At 37.9% G+C, this 12,228-nt stretch overlaps 1 protein-coding gene across 1 annotated transcript in view; it reads left to right on the plus strand.

The window, feature by feature from the left end:
* Nucleotides 1–12,228, plus strand: part of LOC124371893 (trafficking protein particle complex subunit 10-like) — a 78,915-nt gene that overhangs the window by 38,301 nt on the left and 28,386 nt on the right. Inside the window, 5 exon segments of the mRNA XM_046830261.1 lie at nucleotides 74–286; nucleotides 3,162–3,344; nucleotides 7,500–7,730; nucleotides 9,914–10,078; nucleotides 10,428–10,605. Coding sequence (XP_046686217.1) covers nucleotides 74–286; nucleotides 3,162–3,344; nucleotides 7,500–7,730; nucleotides 9,914–10,078; nucleotides 10,428–10,605 — 970 coding nt within the window.

The raw sequence follows: 12,228 nt of genomic DNA on the forward strand, positions 1-12,228 counted from the left end.
ATAGCTATGATTCAGTTCAATAATTCAATTCTCTGTATTATCTGTCGGGATATTGATGAGAACGTTGTTCTAGACTGAAGAGCCTGGGAGTTACAAGCTGAGTCAGCTGTGTGTGGGACTGCCAGGGTTAGAGTTCTTGTCGGAGTGTATCAAGCCGAGGCTCAAGTACCAGGTGGTGGATATGCCCATCACTACCAGACTTATCAAGGGAGAGCAAGATCTGTTGGCAGGACTGGCTCAGACACTTGTCATCAACATACACACGGGCAGTCGTCACATATCCCAGGTTAGTGTCAGACGTACTACATCTGTCATTGTTGTCATCAACCCTCCGACTGATAAGAAACTCCCAGAATGATACAATGGTTTTTGTCTTTGCACAGCATATTTTTCGAATATTTAAACAAAAATATGTGCTAAATGCTAAGTAATAAGCGTTATATATAAATTATTTTGTTAGAAACCAGAGAAAAATGTAAAATAATAACAAATATGCACGTACTAGAGTATTGTCTTTTTATTTGTAAATAAATTGAAAAATGTGTATAGTGAATGTTTTTGTTTCTAAGTTTCACTTGATGTAACTTTCACATGACTTGAGATAGTAAGATACTGTAAGTATAAAAAATATACACAGTTTTGTAGTGAACAGAAATATTATAACATATACAGGGTGGAGCGCGGTAATTTGCTTTTTTGCACTGAAGGCTGTGACGGCACTGTTGGTCGAAGAGAGGGGAGAGTGGGCATGGCTTATAGTGGCTGACGGGAGATTTATATTCCTCCGCGTTTCAGTTACCATCATGCAGTGGACACGAGAGGCGAGGTCATTTTGTGTTGAAGCGTATTTTTCAAATGCCCACTCGATCATTGCAGTGCAGCGTGCTATGCGTTTACGATTCGCTGTTCCCCCACGCGGACGTGTTCCTGGTCGGCAATCAATTGTAAATTGGGTAAATGCATTCAGAACAGCAGGGAATGTGTCATGTGTACGAAGGGGACCTCAGAGAAGGATCACAACACCGGAAAACATCGATAGAGTTAGAGCAGCAGTACTGCAATCTCCAAAACGCTCTGCTCGGAAACAATCACTTGCTCTTGGCATTTCAAGATGTTCTCTCCACCGGATTCTTCATGATGAACTGAGATTTCACCCGTATAAAATGTGCGTGGTCCATCAATTGTCATCACAGGACTATTTGACACGGCGTAACTTCTTGTGAAGTCATGCTTGCATATACCGCGTGACGCAATTGTATTCTTTTCTGATGAGGCACATTCTCACCTCAGTGGGTGTGTCAACAAGCAAAACATGCGCTACTGGAGTGAAACAAACCCCAGAGAAGTCCACCAGAGACCTCTGCATTCGCCAGAGACCTCTGCATTCGGACCGCGTCACTGTGTGGTGCGCCATATCACGAGTAGGCATCATTGGCCCTTACTTTTTTCAGGATAACCGTCGTGCCATAATTTTGAACTCCGAACGGTACTTGACTATGATACAGGATTTTTTTCAGCCGGCTCTTGAGGCAATGCAATTAGAGGATACGTGGTTCCAACAGGGTGGTGCCACTGCACACAAAGCGAGGGTTACCATGAATTGTTTGAGGCAAATGTTTCCTGGACGGCTTATCTCTTTGAGGGGTGATGTGAACTGGCCGGCACGCTCACCAGACTTAGCCCCATGCGATCTTTTCCTTTGGGGTTACCTGAAGTCGAAAGACCTAAGGAACAATATTGAGGCTGAAATTGGCAGAATACCAGTCGACATGCTTGTTAGAGTTAATGAAAACTTCAGAAAACGTATGCAGCAGTGTGTGGATGCCGAAGGTCGACATTTGCCAGATACATTATTTAAAACCATGTTATTTAAAAATTCCCTTATTGTTCAATATAATTAAAATAAAAAATATTTTTTTCTAAGGTTCATAATTTTTTTATTTCATTTCCAAATCAGCAAATTACCGCGCTCCACCCTGTATAAACGTATTTACTAAACAAAGTGTTACAACAAATCTGACAAAGAAATATTTGCACTTTATTTGCCGATGTCACTTTCATCATCAGAACTAATATTTTCATCATCCAATATTTTACATGTATAATTTGAAGAACGAGGGTGATTATAATTGAGCATGGTTTCAAGCGACTCGGAAGTTAGGTGTTCAAGATTATAATTGAGCATGGTTTCAAGCGACTCGGAAGTTAGGTGTTGAAGATTATAATTGAGCATGGTTTCAAGCGACTCGGAAGTTAGGTGTTGAAGATTATAATTGAGCATGGTTTCAAGCGACTCGGAAGTTAGGTGTTGAAGATTATAATTGAGCATGGTTTCAAGCGACTCGGAAGTTAGGTGTTGAAGATTATAATTGAGCATGGTTTCAAGCGACTCGGAAGTTAGGTGTTGAAGATTATAATTGAGCATGGTTTCAAGCGACTCGGAAGTTAGGTGTTGAAGATTATAATTGAGCATGGTTTCAAGCGACTCGGAAGTTAGGTGTTGAAGATTATAATTGAGCATGGTTTCAAGCGACTCGGAAGTTAGGTGTTGAAGATTATAATTGAGCATGGTTTTCAAGCGACTCGGAAGTTAGGTGTTGAAGATTATAATTGAGCATGGTTTCAAGCGACTCGGAAGTTAGGTGTTGAAGATTATAATTGAGCATGGTTTCAAGAGACTCGGAAGTTAGGTGTTGAAGATTATAATTGAGCATGGTTTCAAGCGACTCGGAAGTTAGGTGTTGAAGATTATAATTGAGCATGGTTTCAAGCGACTCGGAAGTTAGGTGTTGAAGATTATAATTGAGCATGGTTTCAAGAGACTCGGAAGTTAGGTGTTGAAGATTATAATTGAGCATGGTTTCAAGCGACTCGGAAGTTAGGTGTTGAAGATTATAATTGAGCATGGTTTCAAGCGACTCGGAAGTTAGGTATTCAAGATTAAGAACCGTGAAAGAGTAAAACACAAATCATTGTACATAATTTATGGAAATTTATATTAATTGAGGTCTGGTTTAAAATTCAGCCTTTTTATGGTGCAATTTAAATTTGTTAGTCAGAATGTAAAGAACGCAGTAATCATTACTTTTCTGTGATTAGAACTCAGTAATCATTACTTTTCTGTGATTAGAACACAGTAATCATTACTTTTCTGTGATTAGAACTCAGTGCTGCGACTGCACACAACGATGGGCCTGACACTGCAACTGACTGAGTCCGACGCACCCAGCCGACAGCTGGACATTGCTCTCCCTGCCGCAGCTCCTTTCAAGACCTTGGAGTTGCCGATCATTGTGTTCGCTCAGCTACCCCCCACTCGAGACGGCTCTCCTATAGAACATGTGGTATGTAACTATTAATCTGAAATACAAGCTACATATTGACATTGTAACATATTCATAACCATTTGCTTTACGATGATTTGTAACTATTATCCTGTACTTGCTGTGTGGGACAGACTGTGTGGTCTTTAGCCAACCTGTAATAAAACAAGTATATATTTTTTAATAAATATTCTCTTAGAGCAGTTTTAAAAGAAAACTACAATAATTTACTGTACAATATTTTGTTGTAATTGCAACTTTCTCAAATACACTGTGTAAACATACAATGAATAAAATAAACAAATAAAAGAAGAAACGCCTGATAACAAACTTTCTAAATATAAATAACAATTTTGACATTCCAACAAGTTGAATAATTCAAGCTTCTTCAAACTGGTTAATTTTTTCTGTAAAGCTGACCAATGCTGTTGCTGTAGATTTGGCTCTTCCAAATCAATGTTGTGTATCTGTCAGTATGGTATGTACAAATTAGCATAAAAGTTTAGAGAGCAAAACTTTTCTATTACTTTCGAAAAAAAAAAACAACAGTAAGAGGAATTGGTCTGTAGTCAGTGAGGTCACTCTTTGGGCCTTTTTTGTATTTAGAATGGATTTTATCTAGTTTTAATTCATTAGAAAATGAACCTTTGTGGAATGATTTGTTTATTACACTTAGTTAGTTCTTCAGAACAATATTTTAGAATTTTTGATGAGATCTCATCTAGTCCAGCCATCTCCCTGAATCAAAATATGAAGAAGCTATTAAAGTATTATTACTGAGTAGTAATGTTTGGGGTTACTAGTAGAAGAGTTAATATATGTGTAGACACTGTTAGGAATTTAAGTATTCTCTCCTACAAAATACCAAGCAACACCCATCATCCCAAAACAATTGTAAAGTCACTCTCGAAAATCTTCTTCAAAATTTGTTTAACGTGTATCCATATTTTCTTATCCATATTTTAAGGGGAGCACTTCGTAAAAAATCTCAAAAATTACAAATTTTTTTTTTTTTTTTTTATTAAAGTTTGGAATTTCCCGATAACAATGGTGGTATTAAATTTTTTTTATGATGACTAGAAGTGTCCGAAATATTTTTTTTTTAAATAGGCCTGCAGGCAGTTTCGGGCCTGTAGCAGTCACACTTTGAATGGTGCTGTTATAGTACTACTTCGTTGCAGTCATGTTCATGATTTGGTTGGCAGTGACAGTTTGTTATGTCAACAACTTACACTAACCAACAAAACATCTGTTTTATAACCATTGCTTATAACCTAGGTAGCATACATGTTTTGGTTACTGACATTTCTGTTTTAGAGAGTGAAAATTACGTAAATGATTATGGTTTTTTGTGAGTTTAGTGGAGAGTTCTGAGTATTTTTTGTTATAAGTGTAGTGAATTTTATAATGCCACGTTCAAAGCCTGCTTTCAAGAAACGCGTTTTCAAAGGAAATCAACATAACCCTCCAACTAGTCCTAGGCCTAGTTTCTCAGGATCAAGTAACAATCGAGGTACCAATACTCCAAATGTGGATAGGCCAAGACCTCAAAGTGCATCTTCTAAGAAGGTCAGTCCTTTTTTGAAACAGTACCAATTGAATGAAAATGATGAGTCTGAAAACTGTATAGTTAATATAGGATTGTTGAATGAGGCTCTTAGTAACGTTTCAGTGTGTAAAAATTGCCATGGCCAACTTGTTTACAAAGTAAAACACATTGTAGGCCTAGCATCAAAAATTATAGTCAGCTGTTCTGATTGTGAAAACACTATTACTGTGACAAACTCTGAATTAGTCAGGCCTAACACTAATCAGAATGAAGCAAAGTCTGATAGGCCTAACACATTTTATGACCTAAATCTTCGTTTGGTTTATGCTATGCGTAACATAGGCAAAGGTAGAGTGGCTGCGGAGAAAATTTGCGCTTTTATGAATCTTACACCTCCGCCTTTGAGATATCATGAACATGAGCATTACTTGGGTTCAATTGCTGAGTTAGTGTGTAAGAAGTCAATGCAAAGTGCTGTGCAAGAAGCTGTATCGGATAATGATGGTTGCAGAGACCTCGCTATAGCTGCTGATGGCTCATGGCAGAAGCGGGGTCACCTTTCACTAAATGGAGTGGTATCAGTGACATCTTTATCAACCGGTAAGGTCCTAGACATCGAGATTTTATCTAAATATTGCAGATGCACTAATAGACTAAACAACACGCATGGTGATGGCTGTATCGCAAACTTTGAAGGTTCTAGTGGAGCCATGGAAGTTGCTGGAGCAGTCGCAATTTTTCAGCGCTCGCAGGCATTGTATGAGGCTCGTTACCTTGAATACCTTGGTGATGGAGACAGCAAGGCGTACTCCAGTGTATGCGAAGCCAAGCCCTATGGTGATACTGCCATAACAAAGATAGAATGCATAGGCCATGTCCAGAAACGGATGGGATCGAGATTAAAAAATCTAAAAGCTAAGACTAAAACACTCCCTGACGGCTCACGACTTGGCGGCAAGAACAAGCTAACAGATTCTGCCATTATTCAGCTCCAAAAATACTACGGATTGGCAATTAGACGCAACACAAACTCTGTTGAAGACATGAAAAAAGCCATTTGGGCAGAGTTTTTCCATGTGATGTCTTCTAATGAAAGGCCTCAACATGGACTATGTCCAGATGATGAAGAAACCTGGTGTAAGTACCGCAAAGCCGTAAAATCCAATGAAAACTATGATCATGGCAGCCATTTTCACTTGCCTGAAAACCTAATGACATTTATTAAACCTATTTTTCAAGATCTAGCCAATCCAACTCTACTGGGCAAATGTACTAAGGGAAAAACTCAAAATCCCAATGAGTCCCTCAACAATGTCATTTGGACCTACATACCTAAAAGAACATTTGTGGAGATTAAAACTTTGAAATTTGGCATATATGAAGCTGTTACAGCTTTTAATGATGGCTACATTGGCAAATGCAAAGTATTTCAAGAAATAGGAGTGTCACCAGGGCAGCATTTTATTACAGCAATGAAAAAGCTTGACCGGCGGCGAATTTGGAAGGCAGAGAAAGCTCAAGAAGATATAGAGAAAAAAATTAGACAGAAGAAAAACTTACTAAAAAGAAGTCTGGAGGATGAATATGAGGAGCAGGAAGGAGATCAGCCAGCCTATGCACCTGGAATGTACTAAAAAAGGTAATAAAGCAGTATTTTTTCCGTTTTTTGTGTTTTTCCGAAAGTTGCGGTTTTCAATACAAAAGTACATGTTTCTCAAAAACTACAAATGGTAGGAATATGAAATTTTTTTTGTATGTTTGTAGCACTGTTTTACATATGTGGAACCACTAAAAACATCACATTTCACTGAGTTCAATATTTATATACATACATATACACATATTTATATAGGTTTTTGACAAGCGTTAAAACAAAAATATATAACTTTTAGGGTATATGCCAAAAAAAATTTTTTTTTTGGTTCCACGTGTTCCCCTAGAAGCCCTCTTTAAATGAAAAAAAGAATTATGAAGATACCTCAAGTAGTTCTTGAGATAAGTGTACCTATGTTAACATTACGAAGATAGGGCGAAGTGCTCCCCTTAATAGTAAGTGGACAAAATGATGAATATGGCGTCATGTTTAAATGGTATTAGTATTTACTTTTCACAGGGATTCGTTTTTGTGTCTGGGGAACATTTTCTTTTTAGGTCTACAAATGTTTTTGGGCTATGATGAATAACCTAAGAGTTTTTTGCTAAACTTACGTCATATGAAAATTATGATGATATTGCAATAATTAGACTAAAAAAAAGTCACAATAATTTTCAGTATACTTTGTTTTTCTTTTTTAAATTGTTCATTTATTCAAAATTTACGATGAGCAAAGATAAAAGTTTGAACTTTTATACTGTATTGCCACAATATTATACTGTATTGTCACAATATTATACTGTAGTGCCACAATATTATACCGTATTGCCACAATATTATACCGTATTGCCACAATATTATACCGTATTGCCACAATATTATACTGTATTGCCACAATATTATACAGTATTGCCACAATATTATACCGTATTGCCACAATATTTATACCGTATTGCCACAATATTATACTGTAGTGCCACAATATTATACTGTAGTGCCACAATATTATACTGAAGTGCCACAATATCGCCAGATCGGGATGAGGTGTCCTTGGGCGGAAGAAGAGAAGCCGTTGCTGCTGCAGTTCCAGCCACCGTTCTTGACAACGTCGCGCTTACACACTGCCTTCCTGCACAAGTTTATCCACATTTCGGTGGTGGGGCTGAGCCCTCAGCCACTGAGACTGCAGGAGCCGCAGCTGGTCGCCACCTCGACGTGTCCTGTCCAGCTGGTCTCCCACAATCCTGTGTCTGGCCAGCACCTGGTCAGTTACAAACACTTGTCTCTTAATGTTGAAGGCAACTTATTGTGTAAAAATATGACATTTTCAAGCTGTACCTTATTTTTTATGACATTTTTACATATCATGTCACAGAGTGGCTCAACTATGCCTGATAATTACATTTTACTCGTTGAATTTTTGTATGTGATACCGTCTCGTTCATAATTACAAAGACAATGGACGGTTATAGAGAGAAGAGAGTGACATTATTGTGTTATATTCGTTTATCATACAATCTCTGAATTATTCATGTAAGTTAGAAAACATATCAATAAAAATAATTATGTTTTTGAGATGTTAGTTAAGTTAACTAGAAAAAGTATCAAAATAGAAAATTTTTACTGTTAGTTTGAGTTTTTATTGTGAAATAGGCAGTAATTACAAAACAGAGAAAGTTCAAATATCTCAAACGGTTAAAGAAAACTAGATGTTTTTAAAATTGATATATTTAATCAAATATGTATGAACTGGCAGAATTACTGACACTAAACTGTAATAGACACTGCATAGCAGCATTAAACGTACAAGTGATTCACGTCCGCCACAACGTAGGGGCGAGATTTTGATTACACTTGTCACAGTATATTCATCTCGCAGTAAATTAGACTTGATTTTGCTGAGTTCCTGCTCTTTTATACATTATTGTGATGATTTTGGTCAATTCGAAGATTTCATAAGACGAATAGAGTTTGGTCACAATTAGTTAGTAAAACTGTACTGTTTTGTAATATGCACAATTTTAAATAGTTTTTTTTTAGTAATATCACATGATTTTTTTTATCCTAATATTCATACCACTATTCATATTTATATGTCCAATGCTCTGTAATTGATTGAAAACACAACAACAGGTTGAAGATGTGGTTGATAATGTGTTTCTATAACTTAATATAAATAAAATAATGTAATATTAAATAAAGTAATATGATTGTTTCTAAAGGGTTTTTCATTTTGGGCGCGTAGATGTTGAGATAAAATAAAACACGCTATGTATGATCTACTAACGAAATTTATTTTTCATATGAAAAGCCCATGTATGCCATTATGTATGGAATATGACATCGTTCAAATGTCCACCGCGGTTTCTCACAATGGTACGGATTCGAGTGGTCCAATTTTTAATTACTCTGCCGCATAAATCCGGTTGAATTTGAGCGATGGCATGGGTTATGTTGATCTTAAGTTTATCGGTTGATTGAGGCCTATCGGCATAGACCTGCGACTTCAGAAAACCCCATAAAAAAGTCTAGGGGCGTCAAATCGCACAATCTTGGTTACCAATTCACATTACCTCTGCAAGAGATAACCATACCCTCAAATCGTTCATGCAAAATGTTCATGGTGTCGTTCGCTGTGTGGCACGTAGAGCTGTCGTGCTGAAACCAAATGTCGTTAACGTTCATATCGTTCAATTTCGGCCAAAAGAAATCCGTTATCATTGTTCTGTAGCGTTCGCCGTTGGCAGTGATGGCCTCACCAATATTGTTTTAAAAAAAATATGGACTAATCACACCGCCAGCCTAAAACACGCATCAAACAGTAACTTTTTGTGGATGCATCGCTACCTGGTGAACCTCATGTGGGTTGGCGTTGTCCCATATACGGCACTTATGTCTGTTAACATAGCCATTCATCCAGAAATGTGCTTCATCGCTGAAGATAATTTTTTCGGCCAAAATTAGGGTCCTCTTCCAAACGCTCCAAAGCCTGCTTGGCGAACAAACTTGTTGTCTATGGCCATAAACTTTGAAATTCTGGATTTTGTACAGATGCAGGCCTAAATCCAGACCCAAAATTCACCAAGTTGAAGTTTGCGAAAGGCCGAGTTCTTGTGCACGGCAAGGAATTGACTGCCTCGGGTTCCTCTGCACACTTTCACGGACAGCGGTGACATTCTCGGATAGATTTACTGTTTTTTTTATGTCTAGGTGTAGGCTGGGTTGTACTGACTTGGCACTAAAAGGGTATATTTTTATTTTGAGCAACGCTTTTAATAGAGTGCGTGGTAGAATAACATACCAGTAAACCTGTGATACACCTGATTTTTAATGAAAGCCCGGCAAAGTAAAGGTTAGTATAATCTATGTGTTAGCAGGTAATCTTAAGGTAGTAAAATTTACTCTGATCTTCAACGATGGATCTCTGACAAGTTTTGTGGTTGTCAGGTTGTCAACGCTGAGAAGCGAGTCGCGCTGATGTGGGAGTTACAACCAGATGACTCGCCCAGCACACCGACTATACACACAGAGTTTTCCATACAGTACCGACCACTTCATCTCTCCAGACCCTTCGTCACGTACAGGTGTCCCTTCGACATTATCAATTATAAGGTATATAACAGAAGTTTTGCTAGGAATAAGGTTATTATAAGTGCTCTGGAAACACAACAGTACATAAATGAGTGGTGGCACGATCACTTTACGAATGTTGAGTTCAACTTTTCACCTTCCTCTTAGTACAGCATCTGAAATTTGACGGTGTGTCACAGACTTGACTCCTGAAATCTGGAGTCCATGTCCGTCTGAAAAGATTCAAAACAAGTCGGTGACGAAGAAGCCCAAAAGACTTTTTGCGTTGTTTCAACATCACAGGCATCCAGAGTAAAAACTTCCCACCATACTTACTTTATGTATAGTTTCATAGCTTATCACATGACCGATGTGCTGTTGTCTGTTGCAGACACTGTTTGTGGTAGAAGCCAGGGTAGAGCCCACCAAGGGCAGTGAGTTCTGCCGCGCCAGCACTGTGTGTCACCTGCACATCTGTGTACAGCGAGTGTGTGCCAGCTCGGACACTAGCCTCATGTACGAAGTGTTAGCTGACCAGACCATGTGGGCTATTTGTGCCAAAACCGCAGGTATTTGGTAATCTCTTACAAGTTCTTAAGTTTGTTTTTAAGGCACAGAAATTCAACCAAGGTAGCTATCTAATTTATAATAGTTTTACGTGCAATAATGGGTGATTTCTCATAGTTGGATTCAATTTAGGTGAGTATTTATATTTAATATAAATATCAAGAAGATGTACATATTATAAACCAATAGAACCAAATATTGGATATAAACCAATGGAATAAGAGTAGAGAAAATTATATAATTTATTTATTAATTACTAGCAGTTACCTGCGGCTTTTCACGCATTTTCGTAGGTGTTGCACTAGTATGGGCACTTCAGGTTCAACTGAATTATATTTCCGACACCAATTTTGAGTTTGCCTTGTTGCTACCATTAAGAGTCTGTACAAAAGTGTATATCTTAGTGTTTTTTGTTCCATAATTGAATTTGCCTTTTTCTCAATCAAAAACATATATATATATATATCAGGGATGCTACAGGTCAGGGAAATCAGGGAAGTCAGGGAAAAGTCAGGGAAAAAAAAACAGGACTGGAAATCAGGGAAAAGTCAGGGAATCCGGTCTCAAGTCAGGGAAAAGTCAGGGAATTTCGACGTTGGTCAGGGAAAAATATAAAATCCCTTTACACAAATAAACTTACTGCCGCCGCGCCGAGTCCAAGCCTGCAGACGACGCGGCGCATATTTTACTTCTGTGTTGTAAAAGATCATTTAAGTCAATCTTTTTGTACGTATTAAACTGTGTTCACTTTATTTTTTGCTTTTTTATATTTGCCACCCTGTTAGTCTCAACACCGCTTTTTTCCACCCGTTAATTGCCAAAACCCCTGGGGATTGCGTCGAAAAAAGTCAGGGAAAAATAAAAAATTTGGTCTGGAAATCAGGGAAAAGTCAGGGAATTTCATTATTGGACTCCTGTAGCAACCCTGTAGTATTTTCATCACTATACAGCATTTTCTTTTGCAGTGATTTTCGATGATGTTTAGGCCTACTACTTTTTATGTTTTCTGGTCCAACAAAATGCAGTAAACTACTAACAAACCACGCACATGTCAAAAATCAAATAATAAACAAACTGACACGTAAGCATTAACGAGAATCGCTTGCAAACCGTGTTCCCCAACACTGTCCTACTATTCTAAAAAAACTGGCACCTTCCCGGGGGTGGTGGAGGGGGGGCGCTTCCATATTGAGAACCGCTACTGTAGAAAATAAGATGCGCCTCGCATCCTAAGGTCATTTTGTTATGAGATCACACTACACTAACCTGTCTACAGACGATCTACCAGGGTGTAATTTTTCCAAAATGCCAGCAGTGATACTGATTGTGTAGTAAGTGGCGTTATAGGCTGAAGAATAAACTGATGACTGGCTGAAACGAACAGGAACGTATATACATGCCGTCAGTCCAACAAGTGGACGTTCGAATCAGTCTTCATTTCAGTCAGTTTTTTTTGTTACGCGCTTCAATGTTACAGCCTTTACTAACTTTACTCAAGGTACGTAACCTGTGCTTTAGCTAATGTATTGCAAACATATTTCTCTGTAACCGTATAATTCCACAGTTAAGGTTAATCTAACTGGATTGATAAAATGCATTAGTCGTTTATGCTGAACGTGGTAAAT

The sequence above is a fragment of the Homalodisca vitripennis genome, unplaced genomic scaffold (assembly GCF_021130785.1).
Source record: "Homalodisca vitripennis isolate AUS2020 unplaced genomic scaffold, UT_GWSS_2.1 ScUCBcl_2207;HRSCAF=6729, whole genome shotgun sequence".
Lineage (NCBI taxonomy): Eukaryota > Metazoa > Arthropoda > Insecta > Hemiptera > Cicadellidae > Homalodisca > Homalodisca vitripennis.